This window comes from Oncorhynchus nerka, linkage group LG23 (genome assembly GCF_034236695.1).
Source record: "Oncorhynchus nerka isolate Pitt River linkage group LG23, Oner_Uvic_2.0, whole genome shotgun sequence".
In the NCBI taxonomy this organism is placed as follows: Eukaryota; Metazoa; Chordata; class Actinopteri; order Salmoniformes; family Salmonidae; genus Oncorhynchus; species Oncorhynchus nerka.
The window spans coordinates 2,452,872-2,480,379 of NC_088418.1; the positions used below are offsets into that span (position 1 = coordinate 2,452,872).

Genomic DNA, 27,508 nt, shown 5'->3' on the forward strand with positions numbered 1-27,508 from the left:
CTGTGGTGAGTTGAACCCAGGGTAAGATATAGCCTGGTACCTATATTAGAGAGTAGGGTACTGTGATGAACCCAGGGTAAGATATAGCCTGGTACCTATATTAGAGAGTAGGGTACTGTGATGAACCCAGGGTAAGATATAGCCTGGTACCTATATTAGAGAGTAGGGTACTGTGGTGAGATGAACCCAGGGTAAGATATAGCCTGGTACCTATATTAGAGAGTAGGGTACTGTGGTGAGTTGAACCCAGGGTAAGATATAGCCTAGTACCTATATTAGAGAGTAGGGTACTGTGATGAACCCAGGGTAAGATATATTCTGGTACCTATATTAGAGAGTAGGGTACTGTGATGAACCCAGGGTAAGATAAGGCCTGGTACCTATATTAGAGAGTAGGGTACTGTGGTGAGATATAGCCTGGTACCTATATTAGAGAGTAGGGTACTGTGGTGAGATATAGCCTGGTACCTATATTAGAGAGTATGGTACTGTGATGAGATGAACCCAGGGTGAGATATAGCCTGGTACCTATATTAGAGAGTAGGGTACTGTGGTGAGATGAACCCAGGGTAAGATATAGCCTGGTACCTATATTAGAGAGTAGGGTACTGTGATGATCCCAGGGTGAGATATAGCCTGGTACCTATATTAGAGAGTAGGGTACTGTGGTGAGATATAGCCTGGTACCTATATTAGAGAGTAGGGTACTGTGGTGAGATATAGCCTGGTACCTATATTAGAGAGTAGGGTACTGTGGTGAGATATAGCCTGGTACCTATATTAGAGAGTAGGGTACTGTGGTGAGATATAGCCTGGTACCTATATTAGAGAGTAGGGTACTGTGGTGAGATATAGCCTGGTACCTATATTAGAGAGTAGGGTACTGTGGTGAGATATAGCCTGGTACCTATATTAGAGAGTAGGGTACTGTGGTGAGATATAGCCTGGTACCTATATTAGAGAGTAGGGTTCTGTGGTGAGATATAGCCTGGTACCTATATTAGAGAGTAGGGTACTGTGGTGAGATGAACCCAGGGTAAGATATAGCCTGGTACCTATATTAGAGAGTAGGGTACTGTGGTGAGATATAGCCTGGTACCTATATTAGAGAGTAGGCTACTGTGGTGAGATGAACCCAGGGTAAGATATAGCCTGGTACCTATATTAGAGAGTAGGGTACTGTGATGAACCCAGGGTAAGATATAGCCTGGTACCTATATTAGAGAGTAGGGAATTGTGGTGAGATGAACCCAGGGTGAGATATAGCCTGGTACCTATATTAGAGAGTAGGGTACTGTGATGAACCCAGGGTAAGATATAGCCTGGTACCTATATTAGAGAGTAGGGAATTGTGGTGAGATGAACCCAGGGTGAGATATAGCCTGGTACCTATATTAGAGAGTAGGGTACTGTGATGAACCCAGGGTAAGATATAGCCTGGTACCTATATTAGAGAGTAGGGTACTGTGATGAACCCAGGGTAAGATATAGCCTGGTACCTATATTAGAGAGTAGGGTACTGTGGTGAGATGAACCCAGGGTAAGATATAGCCTGGTACCTATATTAGAGAGTAGGGTACTGTGGTGAGATGAACCCAGGGTAAGATATAGCCTGGTACCTATATTAGAGAGTAGGGTACTGTGGTGAGATATAGCCTGGTACCTATATTAGAGAGTAGGGTACTGTGGTGAGATGAACCCAGGGTAAGATATAGCCTGGTACCTATATTAGAGAGTAGGGTTCTGTGGTAAGATGAACCCAGGGTAAGATATAGCCTGGTACCTATATTAGAGAGTAGGGTTCTGTGGTGAGATGAACCAAGGGTAAGATATAGCCTGGTACCTATATTAGAGAGTAGGGTACTGTGGTGAGATATAGCCTGGTACCTATATTAGAGAGTAGGGTACTGTGGTGAGATATAGCCTGGTACCTATATTAGAGAGTAGGGTACTGTGATGAACCCAGGGTAAGATATAGCCTGGTACCTATATTAGAGAGTAGGGTACTGTGATGATCCCAGGGTGAGATATAGCCTGGTACCTATATTAGAGAGTAGGGTACTGTGGTGAGATATAGCCTGGTACCTATATTAGAGAGTAGGGTACTGTGGTGAGATATAGCCTGGTACCTATATTAGAGAGTAGGGTACTGTGGTGAGATGAGCCCAGGGTAAGATATAGCCTGGTACCTATATTAGAGAGTAGGGTACTGTGGTGAGATATAGCCTGGTACCTATATTAGAGAGTAGGGTACTGTGGTGAGATATAGCCTGGTACCTATATTAGAGAGTAGGGTACTGTGGTGAGATGAGCCCAGGGTAAGATATAGCCTGGTACCTATATTAGAGAGTAGGGTACTGTGGTGAGATATAGCCTGGTACCTATATTAGAGAGTAGGGTACTGTGGTGAGATATAGCCTGGTACCTATATTAGAGAGTAGGGTACTGTGGTGAGATATAGCCTGGTACCTATATTAGAGAGTAGGGTACTGTGGTGAGATGTAGCCTGGTACCTATATTAGAGAGTAGGGTACTGTGGTGAGATATAGCCTGGTACCTATATTAGAGAGTAGGGTACTGTGATGAACCCAGGGTAAGATATAGCCTGGTACCTATATTAGAGAGTAGGGTACTGTGATGAACCCAGGGTAAGATATAGCCTGGTACCTATATTAGAGAGTAGGGTACTGTGATGAACCCAGGGTAAGATATAGCCTGGTACCTATATTAGAGAGTAGGGTACTGTGATGAACCCAGGGTAAGATATAGCCTGGTACCTATATTAGAGAGTAGGGTACTGTGATGAGATGAACCCAGGGTAAGATATAGCCTGGTACCTATATTAGAGAGTAGGGTACTGTGGTGAGATGTAGCCTGGTACCTATATTAGAGAGTAGGGTACTGTGGTGAGATATAGCCTGGTACCTATATTAGAGAGTAGGGTACTGTGGTGAGATGTAGCCTGGTACCTATATTAGAGAGTAGGGTACTGTGGTGAGATATAGCCTGGTACCTATATTAGAGAGTAGGGTACTGTGATGAACCCATGGTAAGATATAGCCTGGTACCTATATTAGAGAGTAGGGTACTGTGATGAGATATAGCCTGGTACCTATATTAGAGAGTAGGGTACTGTGGTGAGATATAGCCTGGTACCTATATTAGAGAGTAGGGTACTGTGGTGAGATATAGCCTGGTACCTATATTAGAGAGTAGGGTACTGTGGTGAGATGAACCCAGGGTAAGATATAGCCTGGTACCTATATTAGAGAGTAGGGTACTGTGATGAGATGAACCCAGGGTAAGATATAGCCTGGTACCTATATTAGAGAGTAGGGTACTGTGGTGAGATGAACCCAGGGTAAGATATAGCCTGGTACCTATATTAGAGAGTAGGGTACTGTGGTGAGATGTAGCCTGGTACCTATATTAGAGAGTAGGGTACTGTGATGAACCCAGGGTAAGATATAGCCTGGTACCTATATTAGAGAGTAGGGTACTGTGATGAACCCAGGGTAAGATATAGCCTGGTACCTATATTAGAGAGTAGGGTACTGTGATGAACCCAGGGTAAGATATAGCCTGGTACCTATATTAGAGAGTAGGGTACTGTGATGAACCCAGGGTAAGATATAGCCTGGTACCTATATTAGAGAGTAGGGTACTGTGATGAACCCAGGGTAAGATATAGCCTGGTACCTATATTAGAGAGTAGGGTACTGTGGTGAGATGAACCCAGGGTAAGATATAGCCTGGTACCTATATTAGAGAGTAGGGTACTGTGGTGAGATGTAGCCTGGTACCTATATTAGAGAGTAGGGTACTGTGGTGAGATATAGCCTGGTACCTATATTAGAGAGTAGGGTACTGTGGTGAGATGTAGCCTGGTACCTATATTAGAGAGTAGGGTACTGTGGTGAGATATAGCCTGGTACCTATATTAGAGAGTAGGGTACTGTGATGAACCCAGGGTAAGATATAGCCTGGTACCTATATTAGAGAGTAGGGTACTGTGATGAACCCAGGGTAAGATATAGCCTGGTACCTATATTAGAGAGTAGGGTACTGTGATGAACCCATGGTAAGATATAGCCTGGTACCTATATTAGAGAGTAGGGTACTGTGATGAGATATAGCCTGGTACCTATATTAGAGAGTAGGGTACTGTGGTGAGATATAGCCTGGTACCTATATTAGAGAGTAGGGTACTGTGGTGAGATATAGCCTGGTACCTATATTAGAGAGTAGGGTACTGTGGTGAGATGAACCCAGGGTAAGATATAGCCTGGTACCTATATTAGAGAGTAGGGTACTGTGATGAGATGAACCCAGGGTAAGATATAGCCTGGTACCTATATTAGAGAGTAGGGTACTGTGGTGAGATGAACCCAGGGTAAGATATAGCCTGGTACCTATATTAGAGAGTAGGGTACTGTGGTGAGATATAGCCTGGTACCTATATTAGAGAGTAGGGTACTGTGATGAACCCAGGGTAAAATATAGCCTGGTACCTATATTAGAGAGTAGGGTACTGTGATGAACCCAGGGTAAGATATAGCCTGGTACCTATATTAGAGAGTAGGGTACTGTGATGAACCCAGGGTAAGATATAGCCTGGTACCTATATTAGAGAGTAGGGTACTGTGGTGAGATGAACCCAGGGTAAGATATAGCCTGGTACCTATATTAGAGAGTAGGGTACTGTGATGAGATGAACCCAGGGTAAGATATAGCCTGGTACCTATATTAGAGAGTAGGGTACTGTGGTGAGATGAACCCAGGGTAAGATATAGCCTGGTACCTATATTAGAGAGTAGGGTACTGTGGTGAGATATAGCCTGGTACCTATATTAGAGAGTAGGGTACTGTGATGAACCCATGGTAAGATATAGCCTGGTACCTATATTAGAGAGTAGGGTACTGTGATGAGATATAGCCTGGTACCTATATTAGAGAGTAGGGTACTGTGGTGAGATATAGCCTGGTACCTATATTAGAGAGTAGGGTACTGTGGTGAGATATAGCCTGGTACCTATATTAGAGAGTAGGGTACTGTGGTGAGATGAACCCAGGGTAAGATATAGCCTGGTACCTATATTAGAGAGTAGGGTACTGTGATGAGATGAACCCAGGGTAAGATATAGCCTGGTACCTATATTAGAGAGTAGGGTACTGTGGTGAGATATAGCCTGGTACCTATATTAGAGAGTATATAGGGTATATTGAGAGTAGGGTACAGGGTGAGATATAGCCTGGTACCTATATTATAGAGTACTGTGGTACTGTGGTGAGATATAGCCTGGTACCTATATTAGAGAGTAGGGTACTGTGGTGAGATATAGCCTGGTACCTATATTAGAGAGTAGGGTACTGTGGTGAGATGATAGCCTGGTACCAGGGAGATATAGCCTGGTACCTATATTAGAGAGTAGGGTACTGTGGTGAGATATAGCCTGGTACCTATATTAGAGAGTAGGGTACTGTGGTGAGATATAGCCTGGTACCTATATTAGAGAGTAGGGTACTGTGGTGAGATATAGCCTGGTACCTATATTAGAGAGTAGGGTACTGTGGTGAGATATAGCCTGGTACCTATATTAGAGAGTAGGGTACTGTGGTAAGATATAGCCTGGTACCTATATTAGAGAGTAGGGTACTGTGGTGAGATGAACTGGTACCTATATTAGAGAGTAGGGTAAGATATAGCCTGGTACCTATATTAGAGAGTAGGGTACTGTGGTAAGATATAGCCTGGTACCTATATTAGAGAGTAGGGTACTGTGGTGAGATGAACCCAGGGTGAGATATAGCCTGGTACCTATATTAGAGAGTAGGGTACTGTGGTGAGATATAGCCTGGTACCTATATTAGAGAGTAGGGTACTGTGGTAAGATATAGCCTGGTACCTATATTAGAGAGTAGGGTACTGTGGTGAGATATAGCCTGGTACCTATATTAGAGAGTAGGGTACTGTGGTGAGATATAGCCTGGTACCTATATTAGAGAGTAGGGTACTGTGGTGAGATATAGCCTGGTACCTATATTAGAGAGTAGGGTACTGTGGTGAGATATAGCCTGGTACCTATGAACAGTTCCTTCAGGAACTATTCACACCCCTCGACTTATTCCACATTTTGTTGTGTCTGAATTCAAAATGGATTAAATTGATTTTTTTTCTCACCCATCTTCACACAATATCCCAGAATTGTTGCGAATGTATTGAAAATGAAATACAGAAATATTTAATTTACCCCTGATTCAATATTTTTTATAAGCACCTTTGACAGTGATTACAGCTGTGAGTCTTTCTGGGTAAGGCTCTAAGAGCTGTGAGTCTTTCTGGGTAAGGCTCTAAGAGCTGTGAGTCTTTCTGGGTAAGGCTCTAAGAGCTGTGAGTCTTTCTGGGTAAGGCTCTAAGAGCTGTGAGTCTTTCTAGGGTAAGGCTCTAAGAGCTGTGAGTCTTTCTGGGTAAGGCTCTAAGAGCTGTGAGTCTTTCTGGGTAAGGCTCTAAGAGCTGTGAGTCTTTCTGGGTAAGGCTCTAAGAGCTGTGAGTCTTTCTGGGTAAGGCTCTAAGAGCTGTGAGTCTTTCTGGGTAAGGCTCTAAGAGCTGTGAGTCTTTCTGGGTAAGGCTCTAAGAGCTGTGAGTCTTTCTGGGTAAGGCTCTAAGAGCTGTGAGTCTTTCTGGGTAAGGCTCTAAGAGCTGTGAGTCTTTCTGGGTAAGGCTCTAAGAGCTGTGAGTCTTCCTGGGTAAGGCGCTAAGAGCTGTGAGTCTTTCTGGGTAAGGCGCTAAGAGCTGTGAGTCTTTCTGGGTAAGGCTCTAAGAGCTTTACACACCTGGATTGTGCAACATTTACACATTATTTAAATTCATTGTCTTGCATTAGGAGGAACCCAGGGCCAACCGCACCAGCATATGTGTGCGGCCCCCCCAAAGAAATGCGGCCCCCAAAGAAATGCCACCCCACACCATGACTGACCCACCGCCAAACCGGTCATGCTGGAGGATGTTGCAGGCAGCAGAACGTTCTCCACGGCGTCTCCAGACTCTGTCACGTCTGTGACATGTGCTCAATGTGAACCTGCTTTCATCTGTGAAGAGCACAGGGCGCCAGTGGCGAATTTGCCAATCTTGGTGCTCTCTGGCAAATGCCAAACGTCCTGCACGGTGTTGGGCTGTAAAGCACAACCCCCACCTGTGGACATCGGGCCCTCATACCACCCTCATGGAGTCTGTTTCTGACCGTTTGAGCAGACACATGCACATTTGTGGCCTGCTGGAGGTCATTTTGCAGGGCTCTGGCAGTGCTCCTCCTTGCACAAAGACAGAGGTAGCTGGGTTGTTGCTGGGATGTTGGCCTCTTCCACGTCTCCTGATGTACTGGCCTGTCTCCTGGTAGCGCCTCCATGCTCTGGACACTACGCTGACAGACACAGCAAACCTCTCGCATTGATGTGCCATCCTGGATGAGCTGCACTACCTGATCCACTTCACTACTTGGAGTTACATTGTGTTGTTTAAGTGTTCCCTTTATTTTTTTGAGCAGTGTATTATATAGGGTAGGTATAGTATAGCCTGGTAGAGTATATATATTATATAGGGCAGAGGGTAGGTATAGTATAGCCTGGTAGAGTATAGTATAGTATAGCCTGGTAGAGTATATATATTATATAGGGCAGAGGGTAGGTATAGTATAGCCTGGTAGAGTATATATATTATATAGGGCAGAGGGTAGGTATAGTATAGCCTGGTAGAGTATATATATATATATTATAGGGTAAGTATAGTATAGCCTGGAAAAGCTATAAAAGTTATTTCATAGTTTTGATGTCTTCGCTGTTATTCTACCCTGTTATTCTACCCTTGATTGAATGATTATTTTGACTGGTACTGAATCTACTCGTTCTCTCAGACCAGAGGTCTGTTTAAACTACTGGCACACAGCTCAGACACCCACCAGAGGTCTGTTTAAACTACTAACACACAGCTCAGACACCCACCAGAGGTCTGTTTAAACTACTAACACACAGCTCAGACACCCACCAGAGGTCTGTTTAAACTACTAACACACAGCTCAGACACCCACCAGAGGTCTGTTTAAACTACTAACACACAGCTCAGACACCCACCAGAGGTCTGTTTAAACTACTAACACACAGCTCAGACACCCACCAGAGGTCTGTTTAAACTACTAACACACAGCTCAGACACCCACCAGAGGTCTGTTTAAACTACTAACACACAGCTACTCGTTCTCTCTCCTTCTGTAGAGATGGCGGTGGCCCTGCAGTTCCGTGTCCTCCAATCAGCTATTGAGTTCATAAAGACGACAGCTAATCAGGACCCTCAGAAGCTGAGCAGCTCTGTCAACGTGCCCACCTCTTCTCACCATGCCATCTACCAGAAACGCAAGAGCATCGCAGGTGAGAGGATATCCCATGTTTAGTTAGTTAGTTAGTGCCAAGACCATCACAGGTGATAGGATATCCCATGGTTGGTTAGTTACAGTGCCTTGCGAAAGTATTCGGCCCCCTTGAACTTTGCGACCTTTTGCCACATTTCAGGCTTCAAACATAAAGATATAAAACTGTATTTTTTTGTGAAGAATCAACAACAAGTGGGACACAATCATGAAGTGGAACGACATTTATTGGATATTTCAAACTTTTTTAACAAATCAAAAACTTAAAAATTGGGCGTGCAAAATTATTCAGCCCCCTTAAGTTAATATTTTGTAGCGCCACCTTTTGCTGCGATTACAGCTGTAAGTCGCTTGGAGTATGTCTCTATCAGTTTTGCACATCAAGAGACTGACATTTTTTCCCATTCCTCCTTGCAAAACAGCTCGAGCTCAGTGAGGTTGGATGGAGAGCATTTGTGAACAGCAGTTTTCAGTTCTTTCCACAGATTCTCGTTTGGATTCAGGTCTGGACTTTGACTTGGCCATTCTAACACCTGGATATGTTTATTTTTGAACCATTCCATTGTAGATTTTGCTTTATGTTTTGGATCATTGTCTTGTTGGAAGACAAATCTCCGTCCCAGTCTCAGGTCTTTTGCAGACTCCATCAGGTTTTCTTCCAGAATGGTCCTGTATTTGGCTCCATCCATCTTCCCATCAATTTTAACCATCTTCCCTGTCCCTGCTGAAGAAAAGCAGGACCAAACCATGATGCTGCCACCACCATGTTTGACATTGGGGATGTTGTGTTCAGGGTGATGAGCTGTGTTGCTTTTACGCCAAACATAACGTTTTGCATTGTTGCCAAAAAGTTCAATTTTGGTTTCATCTGACCAGAGCACCTTCTTCCACATGTTTGGTGTGTCTCCCAGGTGGCTTGTGGCAAACTTTAAACGACACTTTTTATGGATATCTTTAAGAAATGGCTTTCTTCTTGCCACTCTTCCATAAAGGCCAGATTCGTGCAATATACGACTGATTGTTGTCCTATGGACAGAGTCTCCCACCTCAGCTGTAGATCTCTGCAGTTCATCCAGAGTGATCATGGGCCTCTTGGCTGCATCTCTGATCAGTCTTCTCCTTGTATGAGCTGAAAGTTTAGAGGGACGGCCAGGTCTTGGTAGATTTGCAGTGGTCTGATACTCCTTCCATTTCAATATTATCGCTTGCACAGTGCTCCTTGGGATGTTTAAAGCTTGGGAAATCTTTTTGTATCCAAACCCGGCTTTAAACTTCTTCACAACAGTATCTCGGACCTGCCTGGTGTGTTCCTTGTTCTTCATGATGCTCTCTGCTTTTAACGGACCTCTGAGACTAAAGTGCAGGGCTGAATATAGGTGGATTGTATTTATCATCATTAGTCATTTAGGTCAACATTGGATTTTCAGTTTTGCACTTTGTTAAAAAATTTTGTTTTAAATATCCAATAAATGTCGTTCCACTTCATGATTGTGTCCCACTTGTTGTTGATTCTTCACCAAAAAATACAGTTTTATATCTTTATGTTTGAAGCCTGAAATGTGGCAAAAGGTCGCAAAGTTCAAGGGGGCCGAATACTTTCGCAAGGCACTGTAGTTAGTGCCAAGACCATCACAGGTGAGAGGATATCCCATGGTTGGTTGGTTAGTTAGTGCCAATAGCAATAGGACTGTGTTGCTCCGGGTCTAGAAGAAGAATACTACTTGATTGTTATTTTACAGTTGACAGATCTTAGGGAAATGAGAGCTCTATCCGTTGGCGTTGTCATGGTTATTTACATATTAATGGCACGATGCCAACTACTGTTTCCAATGTAGACGTCAGTGTAACTGCTTTGTAGTATACGAGATGTTTAGTGAAATACACTGAACAAAAATATAAGCGCAACAGGTAAAGTGTTGGTCTCATGTTTCATGAGCTGAAATAAAAGATCCCAGAAATGTTCCATAGGGACAAAAAAGCTTATTTCTATAAAATGTTGTTTACAAAATTGTTCACGTCCCTGATAGTGAACATTTCTCCTTCGCCAAGATAATCCGTCCACCTGCCAGTGTGGCATATCAAGAAGCTGATTAAACACCATTATCACTACACAGGTGCACCTTGTGCCGTGGACAATAAAAGGCCACTCTAAAATGTGCAGCTTTGTCACACAACTCGATGTCTCAAGTTTTGAGGGAGAATACAATTGGCATGCTGACAGCAGGAATGTCCACCAGAGCTGTTGGCATGGTGACAGCAGGAATGTCCACCAGAGCTGTTGGCATGCTGACAGCAGGAATGTCCACCAGAGCTGTTGGCATGGTGACAGCAGGAATGTCCACCAGAGCTGTTGCCAGATCATTTAATGCTCATTTCTCTACAATAAGCTGCCTCCAATGTCGTTTTAGAGAACTTGGCAATACGTCCAACAGACAGAAATGCATTTTATCGATGGCAGTTTGAATGCACAGGGATACTGTGAAGAGATCCTGAGGCCCATTGTCGTACCATTCATCCTCCTCCATCACCTCCTGTTTCAGCATGATAATGCACGTCCCCATGTCGTAAGGATCTGTTCACAATTCCTGGAAGCTGAAAGTGGCCCAGTTCTTTCAGGTGGTGGTCACACCAGATACTGACTGGTTTTCTGATCCACACCCCTGCATAGATTAGGACATAAAGAATTTATTTCGATTGACTGATTTCCTTATATGTACTGTAACTCCGTAAATTATTTGAAATGGTTGCGTATATATTTATGTTCGGTGTAGGTATTATGACCAGTCTGAGATGTTTAGTGAAATAGTTACAGTTGAAGTCGGAAGTTTACATACATCTTAGCCAAATACATTTAAACTCAGTTTTTCACAATTCCTGACATTTAATCCTAGTAACAATTCCCTGTTTTAGGTCAGTTAGGATCACCACTTTATTTTAAGAATGTGAAATGTCAGAATAATAGTAGAGAGAAGGATTTATTTCAGCTTTTATTTCTTTCATCACATTCCCAGTGGGTCAGAAGTTTACATACACTCAATTAGTATTTGGTAGCATTGCCTTTAAATTGTTTAACTTGAGTCAAATGTTTTGGGTAGCCTTCCACAAGCTTCCCACAATAAATTGTGAGAATTTTGGCCCATTCCTCCTGACAGAGCTGGTGTAACTGAGTCAGGTTTGTAGGCCTCCTTGCTTGCACACACTTTTTCAGTTCTGCCCATAAATATTCTATAGGATTGAAGTCAGGGCTTTGTGATGGCCACTCCAATAGCTTGACTCTGTTGTCCTTAAGCCATTTTGCCACAACTTTGGAAGTATGCTTGGGGTCATTGTCCATTTGGAAGACCCTTTTGCGACCAAGCTTTAAGTTCCTGACTGATGTCTTGAGATGTTGCTTCAATATATCCACGTACTTTTCCTGCCTCATGATGCCATGTATTTTGTGAAGTGCACCAGTCACTCCTGCAGCAAAGCACCTCCACAACATGATACTGCCACCTCTGTGCTTCATGGTTGGGATGGTGTTCTTTGGCTTGCAAGCCTCCCCCTTTCCTCCAAACATAACAATGGTCATTATGGCCAAACAGTTATATTTTTGTTTCATCAGACCAGAGGACATTTCTCCTAAAAGTATGATCTTTGTCCCCATGTGCAGTTGCAAACCGTAGTCTGGCTTTTTTATGGTGGTTTTGGAGCAGTGGCTTCTTTCTTGCTGAGCGGCCTTATGTCGATATAGGACTTGTTTTACTGTGGATAAAGATACTTTTGTACATGTTTCCTCCAGCATATTCAAGGTCCTTTGCTGTTGTTCTTGGATTGATTTGCACTTTTCACACAAGTACATTCATCTCTAGGAGACAGAACGCGTCTCGTTCCTGAGCAGTATGACGGCTGCGTGGTCCCATGGTGTTTATACTTGCGTACTATTGTTTGAACAGATGAACGTGGTACCTTCAGGCGTTTGGAAATTGCTCCCAAGGATGAACCAGACTTGTGGAGGTCTACAAATTTTTCTGAAGTCTTGACTGATTTATTTTGATTTTCAAATGTCGTCAAGCAAAGAGGCACTGAGTTTGAAGGTAGGCCTTGAAATACATCCACAGGTACACCTCCAATTGACTCAAATTATGTCAATTAGCCTATCAGAAGCTTCTTAAGCCATGACATCATCTTCTGGAATTTTCCAAGCTGTTTAAAGGCCCAGTCAACTTAGTGTATGTAAACTTCTGACCCACTGGAATTGTGATACAGTGAATTATAAGTGAAATAATCTGTCTGTAAACAATTGTTGGAAAAATGACTTGTGCCATGCGCAAAGTAGATGTCCTAACTGACTTGCCAAAACTATAGTTTGTTAACAAGAAATTTGTGGAGTGGTTGAAAAACGAGTTTTAATGACGCCAACCTGTAAACTTACGACTTCAACTGTATGACCAGTCTGAGATGTTTAGTAAAATGGTTATGACCAGACTGAGATGTTATCGTGACCAGACTGAGATGTTATCGTGACCAGTCTGAGATGTTATCGTGACCAGACTGAGATGTTATCGTGACCAATCAGATGTCATCGTGACCAGACTGAGATGTTATTGTGACCAGACTGAGATGTTATTGTGACCAGACTGAGATGTTATCGTGACCAGTCTGAGATGTTATCGTGACCAATCAGATGTCATCGTGACCGGACTGAGATGTCATCGTGACCGGACTGAGATGTTATCGTGACCGGTCTGAGATGTCATCGTGACCGGTCTGAGATGTCATCGTGACCGGTCTGAGATGTCATCGTGACCGGACTGAGATGTCATCGTGACCGGACTGAGATGTCATCGTGACCGGACTGAGATGTCATCGTGACCGGACTGAGATGTCATCGTGACCGGTCTGAGATGTCATCGTGACCGGTCTGAGATGTCATCGTGACCGGTCTGAGATGTCATCGTGACCGGTCTGAGATGTCATCGTGACCGGTCTGAGATGTCATCGTGAGATGTTGGGGAAGGAAGGGGCGATGACGTCAAAGTTGACCCACAATTTCACTTCTTGTTTAGAAGAATGCCTGCCCTATGAGTTCTGTTATACTCACAGACATAATTCAAACAGTTTTAGAAACTTTAGTGTTTTCTATCCAATAGTAATAATAATATGCATATATTAGCCATCTAGGACAGAGTAGGATGCAGTTCACTATGGGCACCCAAAGTGAAAATACTGCCCCCTATCCTCAACAAGTTTTAATCGGCCAGTTTTAATTTATTCTAATAATGACAATTACAACAATACTGACTGAACACTTATTTTAACTTAATATAAAACATCAATAAAATCAATTTAGCCTCAAATAAATAATGCAAAAATAAAGTGTTGGAGAAGAAAGTAAAAGTGCAATATGTGCCATGTAAGAAAGCTAACGTTTCAGTTCCTTGCTCAGAACATGAGAACATATGAAAGCTGGTGGTTCCTTTTAACATGAGACTTCAATATTCCCAGGTAAGAAGTTTTAGGTTGTAGTTTTTATAGGACTATTTCCCTCTATACCATTTGTATTTCATTTACCTTTGACTATTGGATGTTCTTATAGGCACTTTAGTATTGCCAGTGTAACAGTATAGCTTCCGTCCCTCTCTTCACTCCTCCCTGGGCTCGAACCAGGAACACAACGACAACAGCCACATCGAAGCAGAGTTGCGCATCGCTCCACAAAAGCCGCCGCCCTTGCAGAGCAAGGGGAACAACCACTCCAAGTCTCAGAGCGAGTGACGTTTGAAATGCTATTAGCGCGCGCTAACTAGCCAGCCATTTCTCATCGGTTACACCACCCTCATCTCTGGAGTTGATAGGCTTGAAGTCATAAACAGCGCAATGCTTGAAGCACAACGAAGAGCTGCTGACAAAACGCACGAGTGCTGTTTGAAGGAATGCTTACGAGCCTGCTGCTGCCTACCACCGCTCAGTCAGACTGCTCTATCAAATCATATACTTAGTTATAATATAATAACACACAGAAATACGAGCCTTTGGTCATTAATATGGTCGAATACGGAAACTATTTATTTTTTCAGTGAAATACGGAACCGTTCCGTATTTTATCTAACGGGTGGCATCCCTAAGTCTAAATATTCCTGTTACATTGCACAACCTTCAATGTCATGTCATAATTACGTAAAATTCTGTTTAGTGAAATAGTTATTATGACCAGACAGAGATGTTATGAGACAGAGATGTTATGAGACAGAGATGTTATGAGACAGAGATGTTATGAGACAGAGATGTTATGAGACAGAGATGTTATGAGACAGAGATGTTATGAGACAGAGATGTTATGAGACAGAGATGTTATGAGACAGAGATGTTATGAGACAGAGATGTTATGAGACAGAGATGTTATTGTGACAGAGATGTTATTGTGACCAGACTGAGATGTTATTGTGACCAGACTGAGATGTTATTGTGACCAGACTGAGATGTTATTGTGACCAGACTGAGATGTTATTGTGACCAGACTGAGATGTTATTGTGACCAGACTGAGATGTTATTGTGACCAGACTGAGATGTTATTGTGACCAGACTGAGATGTTATTGTGACCAGACAGATGTTATTGTGACCAGACTGAGATGTTGTGACCAGACTGAGATGTTATGACCAGACAGAGATGTTATGACCAGACAGAGATGTTATGACCAGACAGAGATGTTATGACCAGACAGAGATGTTATGACCAGACAGAGATGTTATGACCAGACAGAGATGTTTAGACCAGACAGAGATGTTATGACCAGACAGAGATGTTATGACCAGACAGAGATGTTTAGACCAGACAGAGATGTTTAGACCAGACAGAGATATTGTGACCAGACTGAGATGTTATTGTGACCAGACTGAGATGTTATTGTGACCAGACTGAGATGTTATTGTGACCAGACTGAGATGTTATTGTGACCAGACTGAGATGTTATTGTGACCAGACAGAGATGTTATTGTGACCAGACTGAGATGTTATTGTGACCAGACTGAGATGTTATTGTGACCAGACTGAGATGTTATTGTGACCAGACTGAGATGTTATGACCAGTCTGAGGCCATCACTGGTCAGTCTTCCATTCTTGTCATTTCCTAATCAGGTGTTACCTGTTATCTACCCTGCATCTCACCTGTGTATCCCCCCTCCTCCCTCCAAGGTTCCATGGCTATGGTTATGAGAGACTGCATCATTCCCCGTACTCCACGGCAGCACTACTGTTCGTACGGCCAGATCCCCCTGCCTCCCCCCTTCTGCTTCCTGTCTGAGACCTCCCCCCTCCCCTCCCCCACCGACACCACTTCCTATGTGTTCCTATGTGACTCAGGTAGCCACACTGGGATCTGGGACCCGGTGCCCTCTCGCTCTCTGTTTGGAGGCGAACATTATCCCCCCAGAACCCTAACTCTTGCTGTGAACTACTCACCCTTCCTATAATCCCAGTCTCTGCTCTACTGCATGGAAAGAGCAGAGGGATAGGACTCGCCCAGTACACTCAGACATTACTGGTGCCCGTGTGTGTGTGCCCGTGTGTGTGTGCGTGCCCGTGTGTGTGCCCGTGTGTGTGTGCGTGCCCGTGTGCGTGCCCGTGTGTGTGCCCGTGTGTGTGCGTGTGTGTGTGTGCCCGTGTGTGTGTGCCCGTGTGTGTGTGCCCGTGTGTGTGCCCGTGTGTGTGTGTGCGTGCCCGTGTGTGTGTGCCCGTGTGTGTGTGTGCCCGTGTGTGTGTGTGCCCGTGTGTGTGTGTGTGCCCGTGTGTGTGTGTGTGCCCGTGTGTGTGTGTGTGCGTGCGTGTGCCCGTGTGTGTGTGTGTGCCCGTGTGTGTGTGCCCGTGTGTGTGTGTGTGTGCCTGTGTGTGTGTGTGTGCCCGTGTGTGTGTGTGTGTGCCCGTGTGCCCGTGTGTGTGTGCCCTGTGTGCCCGTGTGTGTGTGTGTGCCCGTGTGTGTGTGCCCGTGTGTGTGCCCGTGTGTGTGCGCCCGTGTGTGTGTGTGCCCGTGTGTGTGTGCCCGTGTGTGCCCGTTCTCACCCTAACCTGTTTGAAGATTTCAGTTCATACTTATGGCATGTAGATTCCTGGTAAAACATTCCCCACAGAGAATCTAGTCCATGTCACGCCTGACATGTGATGAAGAGATGCTAGCAGCATGTAATGCAAGTTTACTAAGCATTCTCTGTAGGATCACCTGTGTGTGATTAACACCATCTTTGCCCCTCAACGTTGGAATCACCTCCTATAATACACGTTGCCTGTATCCCCAGGTCGTCGTCGCTTCTCCCTGGCCCAGTCAGACAGTCTTCTGACCAGGATGCGTTCTGTAGCCAGTGATGAGCTGAACCAGATGATGCAGAGAAGAATGAGTCAGGAGAACCCCATCAGAGCATCAGAGACTGAGTTCATACAGAGACTACAGAGACTGGTGGTGCTGGCTGTCAACAGGCTCATCTATCATGGTAAATATGGTAAAACAGGCTCATCTATCATGGTAAATATAGTAAAACAGGCTCATCTATCATGGTAAATATAGTAAAACAGGCTCATCTATCATGGTAAATATGGTAAAACAGGCTCATCTATCATGGTAAAACAGGCTCATCTATCATGGTGAATATAGTATAACAGGCTCATCTATCATGGTAAATATAGTAAAACAGGCTCATCTATCATGGTAAATATAGTAAAACAGGCTCATATATCATGGTAAATATAGTAAAACAGGCTCATCTATCATGGTAAATATAGTAAAACAGGCTCATCTATCATGGTAAATATAGTATAACAGGCTCATCTATCATGGTAACTATGGTAAAACAGGCTCATCTATCATGGTAAATATGGTAAAACAGGCTCATCTATCATGGTAAATATAGTATAACAGGCTCATCTATCATGGTAAATATGGTAAAACAGGCTCATCTATCATGGTAAATATAGTAAAACAGGCTCATCTATCATGGTAAAATATGGTAAAACAGGCTCATCTATCATAGTAAAACAGGCTCATCTATCATGGTAAATATATGGTAAAACAGGCTCATCTATCATGGTAAATATGGTAAAACAGGCTCATCTATCATGGTAAATATAGTAAAACAGGCTCATCTATCATGGTAAATATGGTAAAACAGGCTCATCTATCATGGTAAATATGGTAAAACAGGCTCATCTATCATGGTAAATATGGTAAAACAGGCTCATCTATCATGGTAAATATGGTAAAACAGGCTCATCTATCATGGTAAATATGGTAAAACAGGCTCATCTATCATGGTAAATATGGTAAAACAGGCTCATCTATCATGGTAAAACAAATCATGGTAAATATGGTAAAACAGGCTCATCTATCATGGTAAATATGGTAAAACAGGCTCATCTATCATGGTAAAATGGTAAAACAGGCTCATCTATCATGGTAAATATAGTAACAACAGGCTCATCTATCATGGTAAATATGGTAAAACAGGCTCATCTATCATGGTAAATATGGTAAAACAGGCTCATCTATCATGGTAAATATGGTAAAACAGGCTCATCTATCATGGTAAATATGGTAAAACAGGCTCATCTATCATGGTAAATATGGTAAAACAGGCTCATCTATCATGGTAAATATGGTAAAACAGGCTCATCTATCATGGTAAATATGGTAAAAACAGGCTCATCTATCATGGTAAATATGGTAAAACAGGCTCATCTATCATGGTAAATATAGTAAACAGGCTCATCTATCATGGTAAATATAGTAAAACAGGCTCATCTATCATGGTAAATATGGTAAAACAGGCTCATCTATCATGGTAAATATGGTAAAACAGGCTCATCTATCATGGTAAACAGGCTCATCTATCATGGTAAATATGGAAAAACAGGCTCATCTATCATGGTAAATATGGTAAAACAGGCTCATCTATCATGGTAAATATGGTATAACAGGCTCATCTATCATGGTAAATATGGTAAAACAGGCTCATCTATCATGGTAAATATGGTAAAACAGGCTCATCTATCATGGTAAATATGGAAAAACAGGCTCATCTATCATGGTAAATATGGTAAAACAGGCTCATCTATCATGGTAAATATAGTATAACAGGCTCATCTATCATGGTAAATATAGTAAAACAGGCTCATCTATCATGGTAAAATATGGTAAAACAGGCTCATCTATCATGGTAAATATGGTAAAACAGGCTCATCTATCATGGTAAATATGGTAAAACAGGCTCATCTATCATGGTAAAACAGGCTCATCTATCATGGTAAATATGGTATAACAGGCTCATCTATCATGGTAAATATAAAACAGGCTCATCTATCATGGTAAATATAGTAAAACAGGCTCATCTATCATGGTAAATATGGTAAAACAGGCTCATCTATCATGGTAAATATAGTATAACAGGCTCATCTATCATGGTAAATATGGTAAAACAGGCTCATCTATCATGGTAAATATGGTAAAACAGGCTCATCTATCATGGTAAAACAGGCTCATCTATCATGGTAAATATGGTAAACAGGCTCATCTATCATGGTAAAACAGGCTCATCTATCATGGTGAATATGGTAAAACAGGCTCATCTATCATGGTAAATATGGTAAAGCAGGCTCATCTATCATGGTAAAACAGGCTCATCTATCATGGTAAATATAGTATAACAGGCTCATCTATCATGGTAAATATGGTAAAACAGGCTCATCTATCATGGTAAATATGGTAAAACAGGCTCATCTATCATGGTAAAACAGGCTCATCTATCATGGTAAATATGGTATAACAGGCTCATCTATCATGGTAAAACAGGCTCATCTATCATGGTGAATATGGTAAAACAGGCTCATCTATCATGGTAAATATAGTATAACAGGCTCATCTATCATGGTAAATATAGTATAACAGGCTCATCTATCATGGTAAATATGGTAAAACAGGCTCATCTATCATGGTAAATATAGTATAACAGGCTCATCTATCATGGTAAAACAGGCTCAAATATGGTAAAACAGGCTCATCTATCATGGTAAATATGGTAAAACAGGCTCATCTATCATGGTAAATATGGTAAAACAGGCTCATCTATCATGGTAAAACAGGCTCATCTATCATGGTAAATATAGTAAAACAGGCTCATCTATCATGGTAAAACAGGCTCATCTATCATGGTAAATATAGTAAAACAGGCTCATCTATCATGGTAAATATAGTAAAACAGGCTCATCTATCATGGTAAAACAGGCTCAAAATAGTAAAACAGGCTCATCTATCATGGTAAATATGGTAAAACAGGCTCATCTATCATGGTAAATATAGTAAAACAGGCTCATCTATCATGGTATAACAGGCTCATCTATCATGGTAAATATAGTAAAACAGGCTCATCTATCATGGTAAATATAGTAAAACAGGCTCATCTATCATGGTAAAACAGGCTCATCTATCATGGTAAATATAGTATAACAGGCTCATCTATCATGGTAAATATGGTAAAACAGGCTCATCTATCATGAACACTGTTTGAGTGAAAGAGAGATGCGTGCTGGCAGGTGATAAAGACCTCTGATCACGGATAATAAATAAATACATTATTGTGTCATAATCATACTCTGAAAATTCTCAATATCTCTTACAATACTATAGCAAAACAGGCCCTACCAGATAGTAAATTGATTACTTCTAGTGTGGCTATTGCAACAGAGCCTGTGTCTATACTTTACAGTGTTTCAAGCTGTTGTGCTGTCTTCACATTCTGACTAATAAGGCATTATTCTTCCTTCTCCTCCACCTCTGTCCCCCCCTCTCCTCCTCCACCTCTGTTCCCCCTCTCCTCCTCCTGTTTCTGTCCCCCTCTCCTCCTCCACTTCTGCCTCTCCTCCACCTCTGTCCCCCCTCTCCTCCTCCACCTCTGTCCCCCCCTCCTCCTCCTCCACCTCTGTTCCCCCTCTCCTCCTCCACCTCTGTTCCCCTCTCCTCCTCCACCTCTGTCCCCCTCTCCTCCTCCACCTCTGTTCCCCCTCTCCTCCTCCACCTGTCCCCCTCTCCTCCTCCACCTGTCCCCCTCTCCTCCTCCACTTCTGCCTCTCCTCCACCTCTGTCCCCCTCTCCTCCTCCACCTCTGTTCCCCCCTCTCCTCCTCCACCTCTGTTCCCCCTCTCCTCCTCCACCTCTGTCCCCCTCTCCTCCTCCACCTCTGTCCCCCTCTCCTCCTCCACCTCTGTTCCTCTCCTCCTCCACCTCTGTTCCCCCTCTCCTCCACCTCTGTCCCCCTCTCCTCCTCCACCTCTGTTCCCCCTCTCCTCCTCCTCCACCTCTGTTCCTCCCTCTCCTCCTCCACCTCTGTCCCCCTCTTCTCCTCCTCCTCCTCTGCCCCCCTCTCCTCCTCCACCTCTGTCCCCTCCTCCCTCTGTCCCCCTCTCCTCCTCCACCTCTGTCCCCCTCTCCTCCTCCACCTCTGCCTCTCCTCCACCTCTGTTCCCCCTCTCCTCCTCCACCTCTGTCCCCCTCTCCTCCTCCACCCTGTCCCCCCTCTCCTCCTCCACCTCTGTTCCCCCTCTCCTCCTCCACCTCTGTCCCCCTCTCCTCCTCCCACCTCTCTGTTCCCCCTCTCCCTCCTCCACCTCTGTTCCCCCTCTCCTCCTCCACCTCTGTTCCCCCTCTCCTCCTCCCACCTCTCCCCCTCTCCTCCTCCACCTCTGCCCCCCTCTCCTCCTCCACCTCTGCCCCCTCTCCTCCTCCACCCTCTGTCCCCCTCTCCCCCCCTCCACCTCTGTTCCCCCTCTCCCCCTCCACCTCTGTCCCCCTCTCCTCCTCCACCTCTGTCCCCCTCTCCCCCCTCCACCTCTGTCCCCCTCTCCTCCTCCACCTCTGTCCCCCTCTCCTCCTCCACCTCTGTCCCCCTCTCCTCCTCCACCTCTGTCCCCCTCTCCTCCTCCACCTCTGTCCCCCCTCTCCTCCTCCACCTCTGTCCCCCTCTCCTCCTCCACCTCTGTCCCCCTCTCTCCTCCACCTCTGTCCCCCTCTCCTCCTCCACCTCTGTCTCCTCCTCCACCTCTGTCCCCCTCTCTCCTCCACCTCTGCCTCCCTCCTCCACCTCTGTTCCCCCCTCTCCTCCTCCACCTCTGTCCCCCTCTCCTCCTCCACCTCTGTCCCCCTCTCCCTCCTCCACCTCTGTTCCCCTCCCCTCCACCTCTGTCCCCCTCTTCTCCTCCACCTCTGTTCCCTCTCTCCTCCACCTCTGTTCCCCCTCTCCCCTCCACCTCTGTCCCCTCTCCCCCTCCACCTCTGTCCCCCTCTTCTCCTCCACCTCTGTCCCCTCTCCTCCACCTCTGTCCCCCTCTCCCCTCCACCTCTGTCCCCTCTCCTCCTCCACCTCTGTCCCCTCTCCTCCTCCACCTCTGTTCCCTCTCCTCCACCTCTGTTCCAAGACTTCCTCCACCTGCTGAACTTCCCCCTCCACCTCTGTCCACCACCTGACCCCTGACCCTGTCGACCCCTCTCCCGCCCCGAGGTCCCCCGGCTCCATCCCTGGCTCATCCTCTCACCCCTGGCCCCCCTCCCTCCCCTCCCCTCCTCCCCCTTCCCCCCCAACATGAAGAGTTTCCAGAAAGACATCCTCAGTCTCCTGATGATGGACGGGATCAACCTCAGTCTCCTCCACCTCTGTTATCCTCCACCTCTGTCCCCCCCTCTTATCCTCCACCTCTGTTAGTGGTGGTTATAACCAGTCTGGTTAGTGGGGACCTCTATAACCTCCTCTAGTTAGTCAGTCTGGTTCCACCTGGTCCCCCTTTTAACCAGTCTGGTTAGTGGGGTTATCCAGTCTGGTTAGTCAGTCTGGTTACCTGGTGGTTCCCTCCAGTCTGGTTAGTGGTGGTTATAACCAGTCTGGTTCCCCTCTCCCCTCCAGTCTGGTTAGTCTGACGTTATAACCAGTCTGGTTAGTGGTGGTTATAACCAGTCTGGTTAGTGGTGGTTATAACCAGTCTGGCTAGTCAGTCTGGTTAGTGGTGGTTTTAACCAGTCTGGTTAGTGGGTTATAACCAGTCTGGTTAGTCAGTCTGGTTAGTGGTGGTTTTTTAACCAGTCTGGTTAGTGGGGGTTATAACCAGTCTGGTTAGTCAGTCTGGTTAGTGGTGGTTATAACCAGTCTGGTTAGTGGTGGTTATAACCAGTCTGGTTAACCAGTGGTGGTTATAACCAGTCTGGTTAGTGGTGGTTATAACCAGTCTGGTTAGTGGTGGTTATAACCAGTCTGGTTTGGTGGTTATAACCAGTCTGGTGGTGGTTATAACCAGTCTGGTTAGTGGTGGTTATAACCAGTCTGGTTAGTGGTGGTTATAACCAGTCTGGTTAGTGGTGGTTATAAAGTGGTCAGTCTGGTTAGTGGTGGTTATAACCAGTCTGGTTAGTGGTGGTTATAACCGGTCTGGTTAGTGGTGGTTATAACCGGTCTGGTTAGTGGTGGTTATAACCGGTCTGGTTAGTGGTGGTTATAACCAGTCTGGTTAGTGGTGGTTATAACCAGTCTGGTTAGTGGTGGTTATAACCAGTCTGGTTAGTGGTGGTTATAACCAGTCTGGTTAGTGGTGGTTATAACCAGTCTGGTTAGTGGTGGTTATAACCAGTCTGGTTAGTGGTGGTTATAACCAGTCTGGTTAGTGGTGGTTATAACCAGTCTGGTTAGTGGTGGTTATAACCAGTCTGGTTAGTGGTGGTTATAACCAGTCTGGTTAGTCAGTCTGGTTAGTGGTGGTTATAATCAGTCTGGTTAGTGGTGGTTATAATCAGTCTGGTTAGTGGTGGTTATAACCGGTCTGGTTAGTGGTGGTTATAACCGGTCTGGTTAGTGGTGGTTATAACCGGTCTGGTTAGTGGTGGTTATAACCAGTCTGGTTAGTGGTGGTTATAACCGGTCTGGTTAGTGGTGGTTATAACCGGTCTGGTTAGTGGTGGTTATAACCAGTCTGGTTAGTGGTGGTTATAACCAGTCTGGTTAGTGGGGGTTATAACCAGTCTGGTTAGTGGGGGTTATAACCAGTCTGGTTAGTCAGTCTGGTTAGTGGTGGTTTTAACCAGTCTGGTTAGTGGGGGTTATAACCAGTCTGGTTAGTGGTGGTTATAACCAGTCTGGTTAGTGGTGGTTATAACCAGTCTGGTTATGGTGGTGGTTATAACCAGTCTGGTTAGTGGTGATTATAACCAGTCTGGTTAGTGGGGGTTATAACCAGTCTGGTTAGTGGTGGTTATAACCAGTCTGGTTAGTGGTGGTTATAACCAGTCTGGTTAGTGGTGGTTATAACCAGTCTGGTTAGTGGGGGTTATAACCAGTCTGGTTAGTGGGGGTTATAACCAGTCTGGTTAGTGGGGTTATAACCAGTCTGGTTAGTGGGGTTATAACCAGTCTGGTTAGTGGGGTTATAACCAGTCTGGTTAGTGGGGTTATAACCAGTCTGGTTAGTGGGGGTTATAACCAGTCTGGTTAGTGGGGGTTATAACCAGTCTGGTTAGTGGGGGTTATAACCAGTCTGGTTAGTGGTGGTTATAACCAGTCTGGTTAGTGGGGTTATAACCAGTCTGGTTAGTGGTGGTTATAACCAGTCTGGTTAGTGGTGGTTATAACCAGTCTGGTTAGTGGTGGTTATAACCAGTCTGGTTAGTGGTGGTTATAACCGGTCTGGTTAGTGGTGGTTATAACCAGTCTGGTTAGTGGTGGTTATAACCGGTCTGGTTAGTGGTGGTTATAACCGGTCTGGTTAGTGGTGGTTGGAAAACAGGACAACAAAACGGTCCTTCTTGAAACAAAGGTGCAAAGTTCAACTAAGCAGCAAGAAGACGTAACAGATTAGCACACTAGACTACATACAGTGATGCCCAAGACCAGCTTATGGTTTCTCTGCTTTTTCCTTTCTCTCCCAGTTCTTCTCTATGAAGTAGGTTATGGAATTAGTCTGATTCCAATGAGATACAGGACAGAATACAATATAAGTGGAAAATATAACCACTCATAGCCAAAAGTATGTAGACATGTGCTTGTCGAACATCTCATTCCAAAAGTCATGGGCCTTAATATGGAGTTGGTCCCCCCTTTGCTGCTATAACAGCCTCCACTCTTCTGGGAAGGCGTTCCACTAGATGTAGGAACATTGCTGCTACAACAGCCTCCACTCTTCTGGGAAGGCGTTCCACTAGATGTAGGAACATTGCTGCTATAACAGCCTCCACTCTTCTGGGAAGGCTTTCCACTAGATCTGGAACATTGCTGTTATAACAGCCTCCACTCTTCTGGGAAGGCTTTCCACTAGATGTAGGAACATTGCTGCTATAACAGCCTCCACTCTTCTGGGAAGGCTTTCCACTACATGTAGGAACATTGCTGCTATAACAGCCTCCACTCTTCTGGGAAGGCTTTCCACTACATGTAGGAACATTGCTGCTATAACAGCCTCCAGTCTTCTGGGAAGGCTTTCCACTAGATGTTGGAACATTGCTGCCAAGACCAGCTCCACTCTTCTGGGAAGGCTTTCCACTAGATGTAGGAACATTGCTGCTATAACAGCCTCCACTCTTCTGGGAAGGCTTTCCACTAGATGTAGGAACATTGCTGCTGTAACAGCCTCCACTCTTCTGGGAAGGCTTTCCACTAGATGTTGGAACATTGCTGCTATAACAGCCTCCACTCTTCTGGGAACACTAAATGTAGGAACATTGCTGCTATAACAGCCTCCACTCTTCTGGGAAGGCGTTCCACTAGATGTAGGAACATTGCTGCTATAACAGCCTCCACTCTTCTGGGAAGGCTTTCCACTAGATGTTGGAACATTGCTGCCATAACAGCCTCCACTCTTCTGGGAAGGCTTTCCACTAAATGTAGGAACATTGCTGCTATAACAGCCTCCACTCTTCTGGGAAGGCTTTCCACTAGATGTAGGAACATTGCTGCTATAACAGCCTCCACTCTTCTGGGAAGGCTTTCCACTAGATGTTGGAACATTGCTGCTATAACAGCCTCCACTCTTCTGGGAAGGCTTTCCACTAGATGTAGGAACATTGCTGCTATAACAGCCTCCACTCTTCTGGGAAGGCTTTCCACTACATGTAGGAACATTGCTGCTATAACAGTCTCCACTCTTCTGGGAAGGCTTTCCACTAGATGTAGGAACATTGCTGCGGGGACTTGCTTCCATTCAGCCACAAGAGCATCAGTGAGGCCGTCCACTGATGTTGAGCGATTAGGTCTGGTTCCAAATCATCCTAAAGGTGTTCGATGGGGTTGAGGACAGGGCTTTGTGCAGGCCAGTCAAGTTCTTCCACACCGATCTCGGCAAACCATTTCTGTATGGACCGCTCTTTGTGCACGGGGGCGTTGCCATTACCAGTGTGTGACCAGGCACTGGGGATTGAGGTGTAGAGGAGATGTAGTCATTGTTTGTGTCATTTGTTGTTCGTATGTATATGTCGTCTTTTTTCTCATTTTGTATCTGGTTTGAAAAAGGGGGGGAAACATATTATACAACATGACTTCCTCATAATGTGGTTGTTCTCCCAGGGCAGTACGGGCCGTGGTGGGGCCCCCAGGCAGCAGTGGAGGAGGATCCTGTGGTCATGTCGGGACACCTTCAGGGTTCAGATCGGACGTCTCTTGGTGCACACCCTCTCCCCTGCATTACCCCTCAGGGACAGGAAGGAGGCTCTAGAGTTTGTGTTCGACCCTGCAAACCCTGACTTCCTCAAGGAGAGCCTCAGCCCCGGGTTAGAGGTAAGAGGTCGGGGGTCGCTGTTAGGGCTGAGCCCAAACATCCTCAGGGAGAGCCTCAGCCCCAGGTGAGAGGATGAGAGCGAGAGAGTGAATGAATGAAAGGTTGAGAGAGTGATCGAGAGAGAGCAAGATTGAAAGAGAGAGAGGGCGAGAGAGAGCAAGATTGAAAGAGAGAGGGCGAGAGGGGGCGAGGTTACTCAAGCACTCACATTGACTCACGAATCCTTCTCCCCTCTCTCTTTCCCCCTCACCTCTCTCTCTCCCCCTCCCCTCTCTCTCCCTCCCTCTCTCTCTCTCCTCTCCTCTCCTCCCTCCTCTCTCTCCCTCCTCCCTCTCTCCCTCTCTCTCTCTCTCCCTCTCCTCTCTCTCTCCCCTCTCCTCTCTCTCTCTCTCTCCCCTCCTCTCTCTCTCTCTCTCCTCTCCTCTCTTTCTCTCCCTCTCCTCTCTTTCTCTCCCTCTCCTCTCTCTCTCTCTCCCTTCTCTCTCCCTCTCTCTCTCTCCCTCTCCTCTCTCTCTCTCCCCTCTCTCTCTCTCTCTCTCTCTCTCCCTTTCTCTCTCTCTCTCTCTCCCTCTCTCCCTCTCTCTCTCTCTCCTCTCTCTCTCTCTCTCTCTCTCTCTCTCTCTCCCCCTTCTCTCTCTCTCTCTCTCCCCTTCTCTCTCTCTCTCTCTCTCTCCCCCTTCTCTCTCTCTCTCTCTCCCCTTCTCTCTCTCTCTCTCTCTCCCTCTCCCTTCTCTCTCTCTCCCCCTTCTCTCTCTCTCTCTCTCTCCCTCCTCTCTCTCTCTCTCTCTCTCTCCCCTTCTCTCTCTCTCTCTCTCTCTCTCTCTCCCTCTCTCTCTCTCTCTCTCTCTCCCCCTTCTCTCTCTCTCCCCCTTCTCTCTCTCTCCCCCTCTCTCTCTCTCTCTCTCTCTCTCTCTCTCTCTCTCCTCCTCTCTCTCTCTCCTCTCATCCCCTCCTCTCTCTCTCCTCTCCCCTCCCCCTCTCTCCCTCCCCCTCTCTCCTCTCCCCCTCCTCTCTCAGCATGGTCCCAAGCTAGCCATGTATCTGTATGAGATGCTCCATGACCATAAAGATGCTCTGACCAAAGAGGAGCAGAGTACTCTGGGCAATTTCATGACGTCACTGAAGTTGTGGGGTCATCGCTGCATCCCGCCCAGCGCACCGCACAAACCAGACCTACTCAAGGCTATCAAAGAGGTAACCTTTACCCTGACCCTATAACCTTACTCTATAATACAGGTAGGCAAACTACGGCCCACAGGCCGGATCCAGCCCGGGGGAGGTTTGAGTAAAATTTACACACTGTGTCACGTTTATTTTGTCT

General features: G+C 45.3%; 1 protein-coding gene across 1 annotated transcript in view; it reads left to right on the forward strand.

Moving 5' to 3' along the window:
- lyst (lysosomal trafficking regulator) overlaps positions 1-27,508 on the forward strand; it is a 280,835-nt gene that overhangs the window by 182,963 nt on the left and 70,364 nt on the right. The window contains 5 exon segments of the mRNA XM_065008440.1: positions 8,269-8,421; positions 15,598-15,765; positions 16,695-16,918; positions 25,839-26,186; positions 27,205-27,381. Of these exon segments, the coding sequence (XP_064864512.1) occupies positions 8,269-8,421; positions 15,598-15,765; positions 16,695-16,918; positions 25,839-26,186; positions 27,205-27,381 (1,070 nt within the window).